The 19,938-nt window shown below is 39.2% G+C and overlaps 1 protein-coding gene across 10 annotated transcripts in view; it reads right to left on the bottom strand.

The window, feature by feature from the left end:
- Positions 1-19,938, bottom strand: part of mtd (mustard) — a 952,680-nt gene that overhangs the window by 153,878 nt on the left and 778,864 nt on the right. The window contains exon 1 of one of the 10 annotated variants that reach the window (XM_067157997.2): positions 4,651-4,848. The exons of the other annotated variants lie outside the window; for them this stretch is intronic. Coding sequence (XP_067014098.1) covers positions 4,651-4,683 — 33 coding nt within the window. The 5' untranslated portion in view covers positions 4,684-4,848. Of the gene's footprint in view, positions 1-4,650; positions 4,849-19,938 lie in introns of those variants that run through there. 10 annotated transcript variants of the gene reach the window in all.

Below are 19,938 nucleotides of genomic sequence, written 5' to 3'. Positions count from 1 at the left end.
CTGGTTGATTGTACAGTTTTCAGCATTCAGCATTTTGCGTAGCGTTCCATCCTCAAAGACGCTAGGTCGCCTGTAAGGAGTCTGCGACTTTTCGGGTGGCCATACGTCATACATATTAAAGAGTGGACAGTAGCCTACTATTTTTAACAAAATTATCAAATAACTATGATGCCAGGCTGGAAGGCATCCGGAAATACAAAGCATGCCTAAGGTTAAAGAGATACCTGCCTTCTCAGCAGGATATACTTTTGAACACGTGTACACAAGCAAAAAAACGACTAACATGTTATCGTGTGTTGTTCAGTTCCTGTTGTTAATTGAGTAATGTGTAGTTATGTAATAACGTTATTCTCAGTCAAATAACTACTAAAATCATTAACAAAACTACGACTATAATAGCTAAACGTGATTATTAACAACATCTTCATAATACATGTAGAATAGAATAGCATGCAGAAGGAACAGAACTGAAAATGTTCAGTAACTAACATGCAAACGTGTAATTTGAAGCCAGTGTAAAATGTAAGTGAATTAAGCATCGACTATTTTGACTCCTTGTTCCTAAAAGAATAGTAATTCATCGAACATATATTTTCCTGAACGTACTTTCCTGTATATATATATTTCTGAGTCCGCTCTACTAGACATGAAATTGATTAATTAACCTATAACCCATAACCATAAACGTACGGTCATTATGACTGTGGCACAAAAATAGTCCCTCCCAGGGTATGATCGTTTATAATACCTTCCTAACTCAAGTCTATAACCCATGTTCATCTCGCTGCTGTTAGTATCAACGTAGCCGTGATAATCAGCAGTTGCGTTTCATAGTGGTCCAAGTGACCTCACGTTCATGGTTTGTAGCTACAGATAGAGCACAGACCTATCTTATAGTATTTATCACACAACCTAGATAATTATATTTATTGAGAACTCGCAGAAATGTTATTCTAATATACACACATTCAACAACAGATGAAGCGACTTCAATATTCCAGTTAGAATGATAAACGACAGCAACTTTTCAAAGGTTGCAATTTGAAAAAAAAAAGTGGTTTGCATTTACGAGAATAAAATATCTATCGCCAAATGAAAAAATGTCGTGCGATTTTTGATAGTTTAAAGACGGATTTTAAAAATAAAAACTGGCATTCACTCCACTTGTTAATATTCTACTCTTCAGAATAACATTAATATCAAGCGGAGTCGAGACCTTGCATCCAAGTTAGTGTTACAAATTATCTATGTCCATTGTTAATGTATGAGTTTATGAGTACAAGTTACAAGCCTAATATTTACAATGTGGTTGAGATAGTCTACTAATGCGAATTGTACTAATTATTTCTTACAATATACAGGGAGACCTTCAGCGCCAATATACCTACGTCCTGTACTACTTATGTACTTACATGAGAGCGGGCACAAAAGTTACTAAAGAATCTGGGAATTTTCTATGAATAATTTTAACTGTTACCACTTTCAAACTTTAATAAATTGAATACTCCTTAACGCGTTTAATAGTCTAGGCTCCATCGTCAGGTGGTGAATTATGTCAGTTAACTGTTGCTCTACGTTATACACAATTATTTGTTGCCAAATATTATTATTATTATTATTATTATTATTATTATTATTATTATTATTATTATTCGTTGGACAGTATATTATACTTTTGTCCTAGAAGCTGATGTTCTCAAGTCTCCTCTTTGTTGCCAAATGTAATTAATTGTACTGCACCATTATGAGCCTTGGCTCAGGTGCCTCTTTTGAAATAAATAATAATTAAATTATTGTTTTCAAAGAATATTAAACTATTAAGAGTAGGGGCTAAGTGAATGTATAATATCTATATTGAGTCAACTGCAGGTGCGTGTCGTCTCAGAAACGTACAGTGCGGCTAAAATTAATATTGTTTTTAAATATTCTTTTTCAATTTTATCGTTCAGCATTTTTTGATCTATTAAGTTACTTGATGTCTATAAATTCCTAGAGTTTCTAAAATAATTTTGCACTAATTTGTAAAATGGTGAGATAATAAATTAAATATTTTAGAAATTCTAGAAATTTATAGGTAGTCTTAATTAACAGATCAATACACCCTCAATTCAAAAAAAAAAAAATTGAAAATAAATGCACTCCAACTTCGATATCTGGAAGTGCCTGCGGAGCCTGAAAATACTTTCGTTATCGAAAATTTGAGGTATAGAAAAACGTACATACTACTACGGCTCCGTAAAAAATGGCAGCTGTACTGTTATTTGCCTCCTCAATTACGACACTGTTTTTTTACATCTAAACATTTATATATTTAGATATCGTATTAAACGTTTTATTTTGCTATAATAAGCAAGAATCTCATTTTATTTCGTATTTTTCAAAAGAAATCTGTACTTTTTCTGCGTTGTTTTCTCTGTAATCGTGTGCTCTCTACAACATTCTCATCATATGCGTCCTCGCCAACTAAGGACTTACCCCGTACTGTAAACCGCTTGCTGGGGGGTTGCAAAGTGACCTAGAGGATGGTTTTAAGCTACTATGGTACATTCGCGAAGTTTATACGGGTAGTCAAACAAACAATACACTATGACGAAATCTACAAAGTGTTCAATTTTGTATAAGGAGGCGATTTTCATTTAGCAAAGTTATTTCCGTACAGGCCCTGAAGGTCTTTGGAGAGGTGGAAGGTAAAGGCTGCTACTAACCGTAACCTCGGCACTTGACGGGGCAGATTGGTTAGCTCTACGCTCGGCCGCCTTTGCCCCCAGGAATGAACTTTGTACTCGATTTTGGTGTAGGCTGAGTGAACCCCAGGGCCATGTGCACCCCCGGAAGTGGAAAACCCTTTTCTTAAATTTTACAACTTCGTGACGGGAATACATACCCACGTCCTTCCTTAACCGTCTCGGCCAGGCAGCCCCTATTTTCATTTAGGTTTCTTCTAAAAGAACTAATTTTATCTGGGGATAATCAAGTTTACTTAACGTAAAGTTCTGCATTTACTTCGAGTTACATTTACATTATGCAACAAGCCCAAAGGTTGGTTTGATCCTCCACAGCTCCGCCAACAGCTGTCATAAATAGCCTAGGCGTCACTGAAGAGGCGTACTAGGGAAATTAGGAGCGAAGTAGTTTCCCGTTGCTTTCCGCACCAAGCCAGAAGCTATTACATTTCAGTCTGCCAAGCCCACTGAAATGCATGCACGAACCGACCCTCTGAGCGATATTTTCACGCCATTCATAGCAGGGACTGGCTGCATAAGGAATGGTATTACTAGCATCACTCATGCCTCAGTCACTTTCATATTGTCAAAGCCAAAGATGAGACAGACAGGTCAATGAAAGTAACAAATTTACTCTAGCCCGTACCAGAAGACATAGTGCACTGTAAACACTACATCTCGCCAGAATGGCAATAAGACACAAGGATATTTATAAAACGAGAGAAGCGAGTTTTGTAATTTCCATTGGAGTGTCTCTATTACTATTCTAGGCGAGTCGCATACGACTTCACTCCTGGGCTTGAAATATCCAACGAGATATCGAAGAATTCCAGTAAAAGAACTTCGAGTTATCGAATATAACATGAATTATACAGTATTCCGTCGGGGAACGAAAATTATTTCGAGATTCGGGAAATTTGATATACAGACGTTCGAGTTATCGAAGTCTAACTGTATTTAAAAACAACATTCAACTTTAGTCGCGACTATGTATTTCTGAGACGACACATCTATAGTTGACCCAACATATATGTAATCAATGCCCACAGCCCCTACTTTTACATGAAATAGCTTAACATTCTTTGAAAACAAATTGTGCACTTATCACGCAGAACAATAATTAAATGTCGCAATTTCACCACCTGAGGATGGAGCCTAGACTCTGAAACGCGTTGTGGAGTACAACATTTAGCCTATTAAAAATTGTGACTGATATCAATTTTAATTATTCAGAGAGAATGTATTTACAGTCACGGACAAGGCTTACACAAAACATGGTTATGTTTACGCATCCCACCAAAAGCCCTAGAACAGTAACGCGTTCAAGTTTGTATATAACTTACATGTTTCAGAAATAATTTGCCATGGGATCATAAATCATCATTTATTTTCTGTGTCCTGGAATTACTGTAAGTTTATAGAGCACTCGCAGAGCTGAATTATTACATTTTGCAAAAAATAACAAATAAAAAAAAAATGTTGTAGCGCAGCAGTTACTTCTTGAGTTTAAGTTGTAAACTGAACAAGATTTCCCCCCTGATGTTCTGAAGTTATAAAACACTCATTCAGATATAAACTGACAGTAAACTTCCTGAAAAATATGTTGATTTGAAAACATAGTTCCCTTCTTAGAACACATTAAATCAAAACTGATTATTATATAATAAATAGTCTGAAATATTAATTATACCAAACCATATTAATTATACATATAAGGGACCTGTAATTTGCTGGAGCTCAAAAGTTTTCCTGTTTTGGGAAGCCGTCACTCCACGGTAACTGACCTGGATTCAATCCAAGGTAAAGCAGGCCGTGGGAGCATTAGGTAACAACAAAATAGCCGGACAATAACACAATTCAACGCCCTCTTCCAATTTCCTTCCACACAAACCAATTACTTAGTCTATCAAAAGAATTATATACTCACAATTCCCACAACACCCTTCATCACACGATCCATGGCGAATTTCCTTCCAACTGCTTCACGTAACACTCGCACACACACAGAGTCCTTTAACTATCACATCAAGTACCAAACCTGATCAAGTGACTGGTCTCTCATTTCCAATGCATGGAGAGAAGAAAGTATCAATTTCATAGAATAAAACCTTAATGGGCAGCAAGCCAAATTAACACACGGTCCAAGATTTACGATATCTGTTCTAAGAAAGGGAGTAATTAGCACAAGTAAATTAAAATCACATTCTGAATGAGGAGCGGTATGAGCTCAATCAACCTGTAGAGTTAATAATTAACAAGGAGTTAAAGAAGGTTAATCACGACACTGACAACGAAAGAACGACGTATGTCTTGGAGAGGGAAAAACAAGTCATGGCCCAAAGTACCTGGGCGAAATTGCAATCTGACTTCACGATCATTGATGTATTGATTTGTGTATTCAATTTTATACAGCGAAAGTTGACTAAGTTCATAAAGCTTCGAGTCACAGCTCTGCCATATGGTACCTAGTCGTGCACCACGACACCTAATGGAAGACCTTGTAACTACTTGAAGAAAATGGGGAAAATCTAAAATTATTGGAAAATCTGTAATCCAATACAAATGACCATTTTCTCAACGAACTTCATGATGGGGTCACTCGCTCAAATCTGTTGAGTCATTTTTTCACAATTCCCATTCCAGGAGATTGCTTATCGAATTATATAAAATAACAGTAGTAACTATTATCCAGACGTGAAGAGCCCTCCGCCCCCTTTTTCATTCGCGATTTAGCCCTGACGAAAAAGATGAAGACTACCCAGCAAATGAAAATGAGCGATTTCTTTAAACCGTGCTAAATGTCAAGCTCTCAGGCTACGTATTTGTTCATAAATGCTTTATATATTTACTATGCGTTTATTTTATCCCTCTGTGTGTGCATGCATCTTAAATTTTTAAAAGTTTGAATTCATGATTGTTCGTAACCTTCTGAATTCGGTTATCGGGATGTCTGATTATCTGGACGACTCGTAGTACCAATTAGTCCAAAAAATAATTCTTACCATACGAATACGTTAAATAAACATAATTAAATATTAATTTTGGCACATATGGTTTTCGCATTTGGAATGCACACTAGCTTCATTACCTTTGAACGGAATCGGTGTGCAAACAAATAAATAAAATCATTTCCAGGGTTGTTGGAGCTATTTCGGTTCATTTGAGTTTTGGCCGGAAGGTTAAAGGTCGGACTGCCTTTCCTGATGCCATGTGATTCCTCAGGTGACAATTTCACACCACAATCCGCTGAGATTTCGAATCCTAGTTGTCTGAATGGAAAGCCAGCACCGAATCCAGTAAGCTGATCGTCCTCATCGTCAGAATCGCTTTGTTTGTCTTTTCAACTATGCCTCGCCAACATTCAACAATGAGTCAGAAGCAAAATATCATCTAAGCTAATTTTCAGGCCTTGATGATGCCTGTCACATGCGAAACTCTGGCAGTAACTCGTAACGTGACGGTAGGGTTGCCATACGACCCGAAAAAATCGACGCTGCCCAGACTCTGCGTGCCTAGGAAAATGCCCCTCTCCCCGGAATCTATAATAATCGAATGTAACCCAGGGATAGAATAATATCCTTTAGCAGATATGACATGAAGTACAACTCGCATCGTTACACGAATTTTGGAGCGTGTTGTTAATGCCATTATCTCAATGTTGTTAATGTCATTATCTAATGGACATAAATTATACTGTACAAGATTGGACCTCATATAACGCACTATCTCTTAATGAAAAAAGATTATATGTAAGTGCTTTCCAATTTCCCGACACAAACTAATACGATTAATCATGTAGGTCCAGACAAAAGCAAGATTAATCACTCAAGATACTTCAGTTCCAGTCGAGCACTGTCTTCCGGGAGCGAAGTCGACCTATACTAATCTGCTGATTATGTTATGGGAAAAAATCTACAGCTTGTTTCCAGTTATTTGACCGGGTCAGGAATGGAATGAAGCCCCATCTAGCGGCGGGGATAGCACTGCCGAAGCCTGTCTCACTCCTCCAGGGCAATTATTAACGACTGACAGATGGAATGAAATGATATTGGAAAGTGTTGCTGGAATGAAAGATGACACGAAAAAACGATAATACTTGGAGAAAAGCCTGTCCCGCCTTCGCTTTGTTCAGCGCAAATCTCACTTGGAGTGACCGGGATTTGAACCATGGAAGCTACGTTACTGGAAAACATGTCTATAAATCGTTTTGGATTAGTGCCCGATAATACTGGATATTACAGAGGAACCGCTACTGCTCTTTGGGTGATGAAAATAAATATCTGTAGAGCTTTCAAAATTGTCTCACGATCAAACGATTCTCTCTAGCAAAGCTTCCTGTGAATCGATCACATTTTCTCAGAAAGGAATGTGCAACAAATCTGAAGCTACCAAAACGGAACAAATGTATATAATTAGTCGTCAAGAAGAACTGAGATGCCTTTATTGGTAAACATATTATAACAACGATGTCACTGTAGGGGTTAATAGGAAGTTAATTTCAAAATAAATTAACAATTCTCACATAACATTGTGAAGTGTCAAAATATCTAGTCAGAGTGAGGTTCCTCTTTCTTTATACAGAACGTATTTTCTCCTTGAAGACAAACTCATTCCTGTCTGGATGAATATACTATGTTTTGACAGGCTATTTACACTAACTCACTTCGAGAGAGAAAGAAGTAATAACTATTATGAAAAACACTCCTATGCAAAACTTTAGGAAGGACAGTTGCAAGTAACGTGGAAATGACACTATACTATATATCAGTTGTAAAGCAACACCGGGAGAACTTTGCTTTATTTCTGGCTCGCAAATAATCAACAGAAATAAAAGTTACAACGAACGGGAACATAAATAAAATGGTCCCACACAGATTTTTATAAGCGATTGTTGCAGACGATAATCTTTGGTTCTAGAGTTAACCGGCTCGGTTTTCGATTCGTAGCGGATATTACTGAATGAATCTCGTGACCCCATCTGAAGACAGAAAGAAGCAAGTGTTCAGCTTACGTTATAAAAACTATTAATTTCGAATTGCTGACTGTAATATCCAACCCATATCGAAGGGGGTATATAGAGCTCATCATTCTTGAACATTAAGTTTTTACTTAAAGACGTCGTACCGCAGGTGGGACGTAATATGCACTCTGACCGCTATATGAAGGAAACTTTATTTCGTCTGGAAAATTATAAGATTCCACAGTAATATGCAAGAAAAGCCACTCGCGTCAAGGAAACCGAACAGAACATGATGGTGAAAAGAATGTGGAAATACCTCCTTTTCAACAACACCCGTCGTCAATCAGCGGAAACTAGAAATTTGTTAGAAAGCCTAACACTAACTTGGGAAGAGCGATATTTTCTTTTCTAACAAGCATTCTGAGAATGAGATTACTTCACGAAAAGAAAATCTCCAAGCTTTCACCCAATACAAAACGACGACGACTGACACTTAAAAACTTAGAAAAAATCTCGATTTAAGGGCACCTGGACGAGAAGTCATCAAAAATTCATATTTTGGTTTTTCACTCCTTTGAATACAGTAAGCCTTCTTGAATTAAAATATCTTGCAACAGAAATTTATTTTAAAATATGACGGCATCCTTGACAATCAAATGTAAGGTAAGGTAAGGATTATTCTGCCCGAAGGCAGGTCCGAACCTCCGCAGAGTTGTTCCTGAGCCGGAGTTTACGTACGGCAGGATGGCCAGTTCCTTTCCGCTCCTCCATTCCCTTACCCCCCGGCAACAGCGCGTGGCAACCCATCCAACTCCTGACCACGCCCTATGTTGCTTAACTTCGGAGATCTCACGGGATCCGGTGTTTCAACACGGCTACGGCCGTTGGCGCCAATCAAATGTCAACATTATAATTCCCTAAGTGGCACTTTTCATCGTTAGCTGCACTTTTCTCAAGAACCATAATAAATAGAGCAATAAAACTACAAGAAAGACTTCAAAAAGTGTATCATTCCAAAAAATATAAGTACCACGGCACTAATCACCTCCAAACGTTTTAGAGGAAAATATTTTCGTTTTTGAGATCCCCCTTGAATATGGTAAAACACTTATTGGATCTAAGTACTAGTGTTAACTTGCACAAAGAGAATTATGCCTCACAAGTAATATCTTTTCAGAAAATTGTACCTACAGTTGTAGTACAAATTTGAATGCTGAAATTTGATTTGTTACGATTTGAATCCCCGTTGATGAACAAAGGGATAAGGATAGTTTAAATGCATGTATTTTGTTCTAGTTAATGTTAAAAGGTAGGTAATATTTGTTAGTCTTTGCTTCATAGTTTCTTAGGTAGGAACCAATACTATGGACCTTAAAACATGTAGATTTCATGTCCAAGTGCCCTTAAGAATATTGAACCTTTGTTAAATAGCAGATATTCCAGTATCGAGTTACAATATCGCATAAGAATTAAACGTAACCTATCTGATTTACCAGACGTCGTATTATTAATAAAATTATTATATGCTAAACACGACATTCTATCTACGTAGTATTAAGGGCACTGCACGTCACCAATATTTCACCGACACATAATAGCTTGCAATCACGTTCACCAAACTAGAACTCAATTTGTCGACAAAAAAACACTGCATTAACTGAACAGAACACCTTTCGAAACAACAGTTGGAGAGAGACTGGTTCGCTTCGGGGTCTATGCTCTTGTTTTAAACTACTGCAGCTATTTTTCTTTCGGCTCAAATTGAATTAATCAGTAAAGTCCATAAATGGACGACGGCTGCAGCTTTGCACAAAGACACTGCTACCTCGTGACTCCCAGCTTGACATTATCGTGTCAATGGATATTCTTTCATGTGACATCTATTGCAGCTGTTCGTACACCTACACTGGCACTGCCTTGCAAGAAAATGACGTCTATGCGCTCTATCGATGACACATACACCACTTTCATCATCCTAGACCAAGTCTGGGCAAACATGTCTGTGGTGACCACAATATTATTTTTGCTCGATCACTAAAAGTTTTGTGAACGAAAGATGGAATGATTCTGTTTATCACACGCAAAATATCTTAAATCTTTTTTCGGCAAATGTGGCTTTATTATCTTGTTATAATACGATTTTTGCGCTCTATGTATCGGTAAAAATGAAATTAAATGGCGTATGGCTTTTAGTGCCACGAATGTCCGAGGACAAATTCGGCTCGCCAGATGCAGGTCATTTAATTTGACTCCCGTAGGCGACCTGCGCGCCCCCGTGCCAGCAAAATTAACCAATTATGGTTAAAATTCCCAACTCTGCCGGGAATCGAACCCGGGACTCCTGTGCCCAAAGTCCAGCACGCTAACCATTTAGCCATGGGTTCGGACTATTTATAGCTATATTGTACTATGCCCAAGGAGGCAGAGAATGCGAAATAAACAAGGGTGGTATTGTTCCATGTCCATATTCTGTTCCGATTTATATTGTCCTTTCGCTGGCTCTCCTGTAAAATTAACAATACCGAGCGAGTCGCTGTGCGGTTTGGGTCTCGTAGCTGTCAGCTTGCAATCGGGAGATAGTGGGTTCAAATCCCACCGTCGGCAGCTCTGAAGATGGTTTCCATAGTTTCCCATTTCACACCAGGCAAATAAATGCTGGGGCTGTACCTTAATTAACGCCACGGTCGCTTCCTTCCCACTCCTAGCAGATTCCTATCCCATCGCCGCCATAAGATGTAACAGTGTCGGCGCAATGTAAAGCAAATAATAATAATAATAATAATAATAATAATAATAATAATAATAATAGACTTAGGACACTTTGCTTTCGATAAGATCTCGTTTTAAAATTTGAACAATATAGAAATCTCCACGTGGCGGCAACTAAGTATTTATCTTTCGAATATATGAGAATATCCCACAATACTTATCTCCACAACTGAATGTCCTATACTCTTTCCGCCAGCATAACACATGCTCCGGCAGCACCCTTGCTATCCCTCTCAGCATGTCAGCAGCATAGAGCCGTTCCTTTGTAGCGAATGGAGGTAGAAGATGGTCTCTCCCCCATAACATCACAGCCGTAAAAAACTTAAATTTCTTTAAGTCGTCTTGCCGTGAGCATCTCACTCGATGTGTGTCGTCAGGTTGATTGAATCTTGTGGAGTGAATATGTGTGTGTGTGTGTGTGTGTGTGTGTGTGTGTGTGTGTGTGTTATTTTGTTTCGTGTTACTTCTATAATAGTTTGTAAGATAAGATTATGAATATTTTCTCAGACGTAACTGTTAAAGAAGTGTGGTTAAGTATAAGAGAGGACCATGAGTCCTAACTTCGCCACTACGAGAAAGGCAAATAAATAAATAAATAAATAAATAAATAAATAAATTTGTCACCTTCACTGCACTTAGAAAAATTAATCTGCAACTACCTCTATGGCCTCGTTTAGTTTCACACTTCGTAAAATTAAATCGTTAAAAAACTATCTAACCGTAGTCGCCTTGGTCTTCCTCTGCTTCTCTTACCTTCCACGCTCGAGACCATCATTCTCCATTCGCCCCACAGCTTCACCCTTCGAATTTATTCCGAACTTAGCCGTTATCTCCTCATTCAGAGAACTTTCCTGCCAGTGTTCCCACCTGTTTCTACCAGCAATCATTCTTGCTACTTTCATGTTCATTACTTCCAACTCATTAATAGGATACCCTGGGTCCACCCAGCTTTCACTCTCGTACAAAAATGTCTGTCTGAAAACAAACATGCAAAAATAGTTTCTTACAGAATACCGTTGATCGCAACTACAAGCTCACTGAATTAGGTTTGACGCACCTTGGACGATTTCACTTACTACAGGCGTATCATCTGTGGTGAATACACATCTTAAGTAAGCCTACTTCAAATGATCCATCTGTTACAGTTTTGTAATTCCGGCCTGTCATTCAATCCTATTTCTTTCTGAACTGATATCGCTCAATTTTCATATACTCGCTGCATCTATTTTCAAGTTCCAACATACGCGATTGCAGGCTTTCAGCACAATCTGCCGGCAAGGGGTAGTGCCGAACTGGTCCGACGGTCAAAACATCCCAAAGATATTTTTGTTCCATAACGAAAGGTCGCGGTTGAATTGGTTACACTGGGTTTTTGGGCTAAGCAGTGACGGCGGTTAGGACCCCGCACACCCCGCGGGGCGGAGGGCGCATGGCTTGTGAGGGGCCCATGACTGTTTCTTAATTCAGTAGTTGAAAAGTGATTTTACATATTGATAAAGCTACAGCACATAACACAGTATTATTTGTGTTACAGAGGGTTATTCAAAACTCAGGCCGTCGTAGTGCAGAGTCAGCAGGAGTACGGTGGTTATTTTTGAAAGAATGTGAGTGTCCCCTCTCCTTTTCAATGTTTCCATAGAACAGGCAGTAAAGGAAATCAAAGAGAAATTTGGAAAGGGAATCACAGTCCAAGGAGAGGAAATCAAAACCTTGAGATTTGCCGATGATATTATTTTATCTGAGACTGCAGAAGATCTCGAGAAGTTGCTGAATAGTATGGATGAAGTCTTGGGTAAGGAGTACCAGATGAAAATAAATAAGTCCAAGACAAAAGTAATGGAGTGCAGTCGAACGAAGGCAGGTGATGCAGGAAATATTAGATTAGGAAATGAAGTCTTAAAGGAAGTAGATTAATATTGTTACTTGGGTAGTAAAATAACTAACGATGGCAGAAGTAAGGAGGACATAAAATGCAGACTAGCACAAGCAAGGAAGAGCTTTCTTAAGAAAAGAAATTTGCTCACTTCAAACATTGATATCGGAATTAGAAAGATGTTTTTGAAGACTTTCGTGTGGAGCGTGGCATTGTATGGAAGTGAAACATGGACGATAACTAGCTCAGAAAGAAAGAGAATAGAAGTTCTTGAAATGTGGTGTTGCAGAAGAATGCTGAAGGTGAGATGGATAGATCGAATCACGAATGAAGAGATACTGAATCGAATTGGTGAGAGGAGATCGATTTGGCTAAATTTGACGAGAAGAAGAGATAGATAGATTGATAGGACACATCTTAAGACACCCAGGACTTGTTCAGTTGGTTTTTGAAGGAAGCAGATGTAGGATGCAATAGTTACGTAGAAATGAAAAGGTTAGCACAGGATAGGGTGGCATGGAGAGCTGCATCAAGGACTGATGACTCAAACAACAACAACAACAACAACGTGGGTTTTCCAACCTGACCCATTAATAATCATCCTTTGCTGCCACTCACAACAATCAACAAGGCTTTTGAAGTAATTAGCCAGTTCTGAGAACCCAGAAGTCAGCGAAGATGCGATGACAAAGACATCCTCCTCATCTAACACTAAACTAAATACTGAAGTGTCCAGTCTGTTTGTAACTCTCGGCAGTTAGTGTAGCAAAGTACGCCTACGATAGACGGTTGAGTTGTAAATAGTAGTAAATTATTTGGTCCTAGGAACTAGATCGTTTCTTAAGATTGTGATGGACAGAGTGTTTAGGTTACTGTAATTAGAATATGCATTTCTTGTGTATGCCTTTGCTGGCAGGACCTAGTGTTTACAATGCACTATGTCTTCTGGTATAGGCTAGAGCAATTTTGTTACTTTCATAGATCTGTCTCTGTCTTATCCTTGGCTTTGACAATATGAAAGTGACTGAGGTATGAGCGATACTAGTAATGCCAATCCTTATGCAGCCAGTCTCTGCTATGAATGGTGTGAAAATGTTGCTCATAGGGTCGGTTGGTGTATGCATTTCAGTGGGCTTGGCAGACTGATATGTAATACCTACTCTGGCTCGGTGAGGAAAGCAACGGGAAACTAACTCACTCATTTCGCTAGTATGCCTCCTCAGTGATGCCTAGGCCATCTATGACAGCTGATGGCAGAGCTGCTGAGGATCCCACCAGCGGAATCGCTGACGGACTGAACATAAAATTTATTGTGTGTGGGTGTTCGTATCATAAATATTATTTTAATTCCTTCTGATTTGAAAATTAAATTGTGTAACACTATTATAATTATTATTATTATCATCGTCGCTGTTCATTATAATAATATAAAACCTTGTACTACGAAATAATCTTGCAACTTTCCTTATCTAGAAACGAGGGGCCCATTTTCAATTATTGGGGGGGAGGGGGGAGGAGCTTCATAGCGTCGCTACTGGAGCTAAGTATGTTGATTCATGAGGAAGTAGGAGACATGTGGAAGATCTTGAGCCAACTCAACCCTCATCTCCCGAAGTTGATACGTTTGTCGACTGTTAATACGAAAAAAACTACATTGACAACAGTTTCCTCCAGAGATGTGCGCATCAGCGTCATTCTCATCCGAGCGCACCACACATGCCTGGGAATTTTTTCACGCAAAATTCAGAAAACTTTTTAATCATTCCTATCCAAACATTTAATAATGTTATTTGTTTTACGTCCCACTAACTACTCTTTTACGGTTTTCGGAGACGCTGAAGTGCCGGAATTTAGTCCCGCAGGAGTTCTTTTACGTGCCAGTAAATCTACCGACACGAGGCTGACGTATTTGAGCACCTTCAAATACCACCGGACTGAGCCAGGATCGAACCTGACAAGTTGGGGTCAGAAGGCCAGCGTCTTAACCGCCTGAGCCACTGAGCCCGGCTCCAAACATTTAAGTTGTCATTGAAGCCATACACAACGTACAAACTGATGCGTACCTCGCCATCCGGAATTCAGCAAAACCAAGAACTATATACAACAGCAAGTATAGAAAAAAAGGCTTCAGGACTTCGAAATTTTATAGAAATGTTATAGATGAGTCGACTCAAAGGAAAAAAAAAAATACCGAGGTTGCAGTATATTAAGAGCACATCATTCCAGTACGAAAAGTTTAACAAAAATCACTTATCACTTAGGAAGAAGAATGACATGAAAATGTAAATAACGTTAAAAAATGTGTAAAACATTCTTAATATGTTATTTGACAAAGCCGAAAGGTCGCTACATATGTTTACTATATTGGCCTGTGTCATTTTATTGGGACAGCTAGTATAACATATGAACGGACGATAATGCTTCTTCCATCCTTGGTTTTGATATTTTAGCGTCGGACCAGTTCGACCCCACCCGCTGTGCTAACCGTCGGACCAGTTCGACCTAACTAATTGGTTGAACTCCAAATTCCTATAACCATCGGACTAATTCGACAACACCCACCGGTAAGACAAAGTCGTCTGCATAGGCCAAACCACTACCTACCTACATTTCTACCCAACTGAATCCCTTCCTTCCATTTTATTACCTTTCAGTAACTAATCCTTGTATACTATGAACAGAAGAATTTATAGCATAATTTGTAATCAAGCCAGTCTATTAAAGCTCTATAAAACATTCGACGTGATGGGGAAAATGAGACAGATTAAGTAAGGCTATTAAACAGGAGAACAGGGTCAATGAAGTAGCTCGATTGAGTTTCTGTCATGCATCAAGGTCGGCGAAGCGGAGTAGATTCTGAAAGCTTGATTAAAAGCCTCCCTAATAATCGTTAATGGCATATTATGACCAAAACGCCTGTTCCATACTGAACCCACATTTGGTTTATTTGTTGACTAACGGACGGAAATACTACAGTGATTGTTTGGGTGCGAGGAACTTGGGTGTGGAGTGACGATCACGGAACGCCAGCTGACCATTTTAACATCAATTGTAACAACATTAGCATCTATCCTTCGCCCTTCGAATGTGAGTTTGACTCTAATAAGCCTTCCTTTCTCCTTGTGATTCTTAATTGCGGTATTTTTTCTAATCTTCGACGTAGAAGTTGGTCTACTACCAGTCATCATCATAAACTGATCAAACAATATATCATGAACAATTATTAGCATGTTTTTTCTACTTATTTTACTTTCAGGGCTATATCACGAATGAAACTAATGGGCCCTGCTTCCACTTGTGCCACAGTTCTACCTAATTTCTTCTCGCTTAGCCAACTGTTGTCATCCGATCCCCATGGGATTGGGTTTGCGAGTTTTCTGTAACTTGCATGTCTTTGATGGAGTTTTCTGTAAATAATAATAATAATAATAATAATAATAATAATAATAATAATAATAATAATAATAATAATACGATACAACTAACGACACCAGAGTGGCGAGTTAGACCAGCTTCAAATACTACCGGACTGAGCCGGGATCGAACTTGCCACACTGGGTTCAGGCTCAGGACAACCATCTGAGCCACTCAACCCGACGAGGAAGTAAGAAGATTATTATTATTATTTTACAATTTGCTTTAAGTCGCTCCAACACAGATAGGTCTTATGGCAACGGTGGGGTAGGAAGGATCTAGGAGTGAAAACGAAGCGGTCATAGCCTTAATTAGGGTGCAGCTCCAGCATTTGGCTGGTGTGAAAATGGGAAACCACAGAAACCATCTTCAGGGCTGCCGATAGTGGGGTTCGAACCCGATATATCTTGGATACTGACCGCACATAAGCGACTGCAGCTATCGAGCTCGGTAAATAAATAAATAAATAAATAAATAAATAAATAAATAAATAAATAAATAAATAAATAAATAAATAAATAAATAAATAAATAATGCCAGTATCAGCTAGGCTCTGCATGGTCATAACACCAATTTCAAATATTCACCCCTGTCGGTCGAGGATTTTCTCAAATTCTTCCTCAACAGGTTAACCAGATATTAATGCTTTACTTCCCATTCCCTTTACTTCTATTTTCTCTGGACTTTTCTTGGAGCTCAGACTGTCACTTCGCCGTCTGATGCGAATTAGTAGCGACACAAATATCCTCTCATTCCACCAAGATCTCTATATGATGAGCCGGGATATAACCCACCAACTTGCGGTGCATTCATCTCGGCACGTCTCTAAAATCGTCCACGTTCATGTTAATGACGTTGGAGATTAACACTGAAAATATGTTCGTGAAGCATTCATTACACATGCAATAAAGGACTTCCATTTCATCACCCAATGCGATGTGCGACCACGCCCAAAACAATCATACATAAGAGACGCATTACTAACAAACAGCATGAAGAAAAAATACTTTCACTCTAAACCGCAAGAAGAAAGTACAAGGTTATGGTTCATAACTCACATACTTTTATAATTATTCTCTCGTGCTCGCCTAACATTTTGCTACCGCTGCTGTTGGATCCTTAGAATCCGGTTGCAGTTTCTCACGCATACCTATGACGTTCAAAACTGAGTCAGAGCCGAGAAATGAAACTAAATGAAGTTCATTAAGACTGTCCTTCAGGGTCGATTACAACGTTATTTTCTTTAGTGAAGGCTTACGAATACCGCAGCTTTCGTTGTTCTGAAGCGTATCGACACTCACTCAACGAACACAAATTACACGGGGGGAAATTTTGTATTGTTTCTGCACCGATTGATGATTGAGTAATTAACATTAAGTCATCAATTTCATTGTCTGGTTTAGGGAGAAAATACGTCCCTATCCCTCATTGAATGAGGATATTGTCCAATCGAGGTGGGTGGAACACCTTTTCCTAACTTAATTAAAATTTATTTTTGTATAAAGGAGAAAAATAGACAGGTAGTTTGTATACATCAAACAGAGGAATGAAGAAAAGAACAGATCAAAAACTATGAGATTAGAAATGAAGAGGAGAGACTGAGGAAGACTCAGGTTATAATGGATGGGGCTTGTTTAAGAAAATCCCTCTGTGGATCAGTGGTAGTGTCGGTCTCCGGATCCCAAGATAGCGGGTTCGAGTTCGGCAGAGCTAGTTGATTTTTGAAGGGCGGAGAAACGTCCATTCGTCACTCCATGCCGTACGAAGTCTGCATGTAAATGATCTCTGGTGATACATCTGGTGCTTACCCGACAAAATTCAGCCATAGATGCCAGGGGCGTAGTCAGAGGGGCAGATTACTGGGGAGTTAGAACCCCCCCCCCCCCCCGATGGAATTTTTCAAAAATGGAAATAAATAGAAACTGAGAAACTAAAACGTTCACAGACATAATATTGTAAAACCAACAGATCTCTTGAATCTATTCTCTAAGAAGCGTGGAAAATTGGATTTAGATTGTAAACTAAACTTACATTTCGCTGTAATACTGTTGACCTTGATCGTATTGTTATTGTTCTGTATTTTAATGTAATATTTTGTAGTATGCTGCAATCTGAATGTCAACATAATTCACATGCATATTGACTAGTCTTGCATGCGTGCACCACACACGCACGTTCATAATGTTCTATCAGCATTTTGTAAACTAGAACCCTAAACAGCCGATCCTGGCTGCACTACTGATAGACGCCCAAATGAGATTCGATTTAGTAGGCTTAGAGTACAGCAACGTCGAAACTGATGAACAAGGAGCCAGTTGGCGTCAAATTAAAATGCTTTCACGCGGTAAATGAGGTCACTTTTTAAGAAAATCATAAATATAACGGGACCTGGACTCGAACTTTGTGATTGATTAAAAGTGGTGGAACATTATGGGGCAACAGAAGGAAACTATATTTTCCGCTATCCGGAAGCATTTGGTTAAGGGTATCGATTTGCCAAATCATTTATCTACTTCATTCCTACCTCACCCAAGTTTCAGTTGTTTTCTGGATTGCGACTATACTTGACAAGGAATTAGTTTTCATTTCCTTCAATTCATTCATTCATATCCTAAAGGCAAGGCCTTGTCGCATGCAACCACATTTCTCTCTCATCTGCTGAGCGTTTCAGGTCAACATATTTTTTTTCAAATTCAGCCTGTCCCTCACGGAATCTAGATAATTCTTCCTCAGCCTTCCTCTTCCCTTCTTACCCAGAACTTTTCCTTCCAGCATAGTCGTGAGGAATGTGTTCTGTCGAAGTGTGTGGCCAAGGAATTTGGCTTTCCTCTTTGATCAATTCCCCTGTTTCATCTACTGTATTTCCTTAAGGACCCTATTGTTGACTTTTCGCCTGTCCAACTTATTTTCAGCAACCTCCTCCATATCCACATTTCCATCGCTTCCAGGCGTTTTATATCCTGTTGTGCTAAGACCCACGTTTTGCAACCATACAACAAAACACTCCACACAAACATTTTGGCAAATTCTTTCCTAATTTTTTTGTTCCTGCTTGTCAGAAGCTGTTTCTTGTTACTGAAGGCTTGTTTAGCTAGAGCAATCCTCCTCCTGATTTCTGTGGTGCACCTGCTGTTCTGAGTGATCATGCTTCCCAAGTAGCAAAATTGACTTACTTGTAGAACAGTTTCATCACCTATCTTAATGTTTACTGGTATCTCCTCAATTGATTTCTTGACGACTAATACTTTTGTTTTCGAGGTGTTCAGTTTCAATTTTGATTCTTGTAGTGTTGATGTTAAAACTCGTAGCATTTTACTTATCTCCCTCTCTGAATCTGCAAGTAATGCAATGTCATCGGTAATTATTAATTTAAAAAATTTAAAAAATATTTTCAAGAAACAGAACGTTTTAGCTGCAAAACAGGAAACGTCTAGAGTGAGAAGGAAGCGGTCGTGCCTTACAGCCCCAGCATTTGCCTGGTATGAAAATTGAATCAACGGAAAACTATCTTCAGGGCTGCCGACAGTGGGGTTCGAACCCACTATCTCTCAACTGCAAGCCCATAAACGGACGGCCAACTCGCTCGGTAGGCGATTGTTTTAAGAGGATGTACAACTGGGCAAGCATCCTATCTTGGAAGAGGCCAGACACTTCGAAGAATGAAGATACCGATAAATGAAAGTGAAGGGCCACGGTGGGCGTGAAAATGAAAAACTCCGTCCACCTTGAAAACCTAATACCGTTGGGGTCGGAAGAAAACAAGAATTGCCCAAGCAAGATCGGACAAGAAGGACGAAACTGAGGAGCCTTAAAACAAGTGGAAGCAATCACAGTCTCAGTCAGGGGTCTCGTGGTCGCCAGCCCACGCCTCGAATGTGAGAGCGCATGAGATCCCCTCTTAGTCACCTCTTACGACAGGAAGAGGACACCACACAGACGTATTCTATCGCCCCCCAACACAAGGGGAAAAGCAGACATGAAACCGCAGAAGACCTGTGTGTTTTAGTAAGGCTTCATATACAGGACAAAAGGACGCTTATAATAAGAGGCATACTAACGAGATTTCACCGTAAAAAGATTCACACCAGGCGAGTTGGCCGTGCGGTTAGGGGCGCGCAGCTGAGAGCTTGCATCCGGGAGATAGTGGGTTCGACCCCCACTGTCGACAGCCCTGAAGACGGTTTTCCGTGGTTTACCAT

Source organism: Anabrus simplex, chromosome 14, assembly GCF_040414725.1.
Source record: "Anabrus simplex isolate iqAnaSimp1 chromosome 14, ASM4041472v1, whole genome shotgun sequence".
Taxonomy (NCBI): Eukaryota; Metazoa; Arthropoda; class Insecta; order Orthoptera; family Tettigoniidae; genus Anabrus; species Anabrus simplex.
Note: the sequence above shows the minus strand (reverse complement) of the source record. Positions and strands in the feature narration are given on the sequence as shown.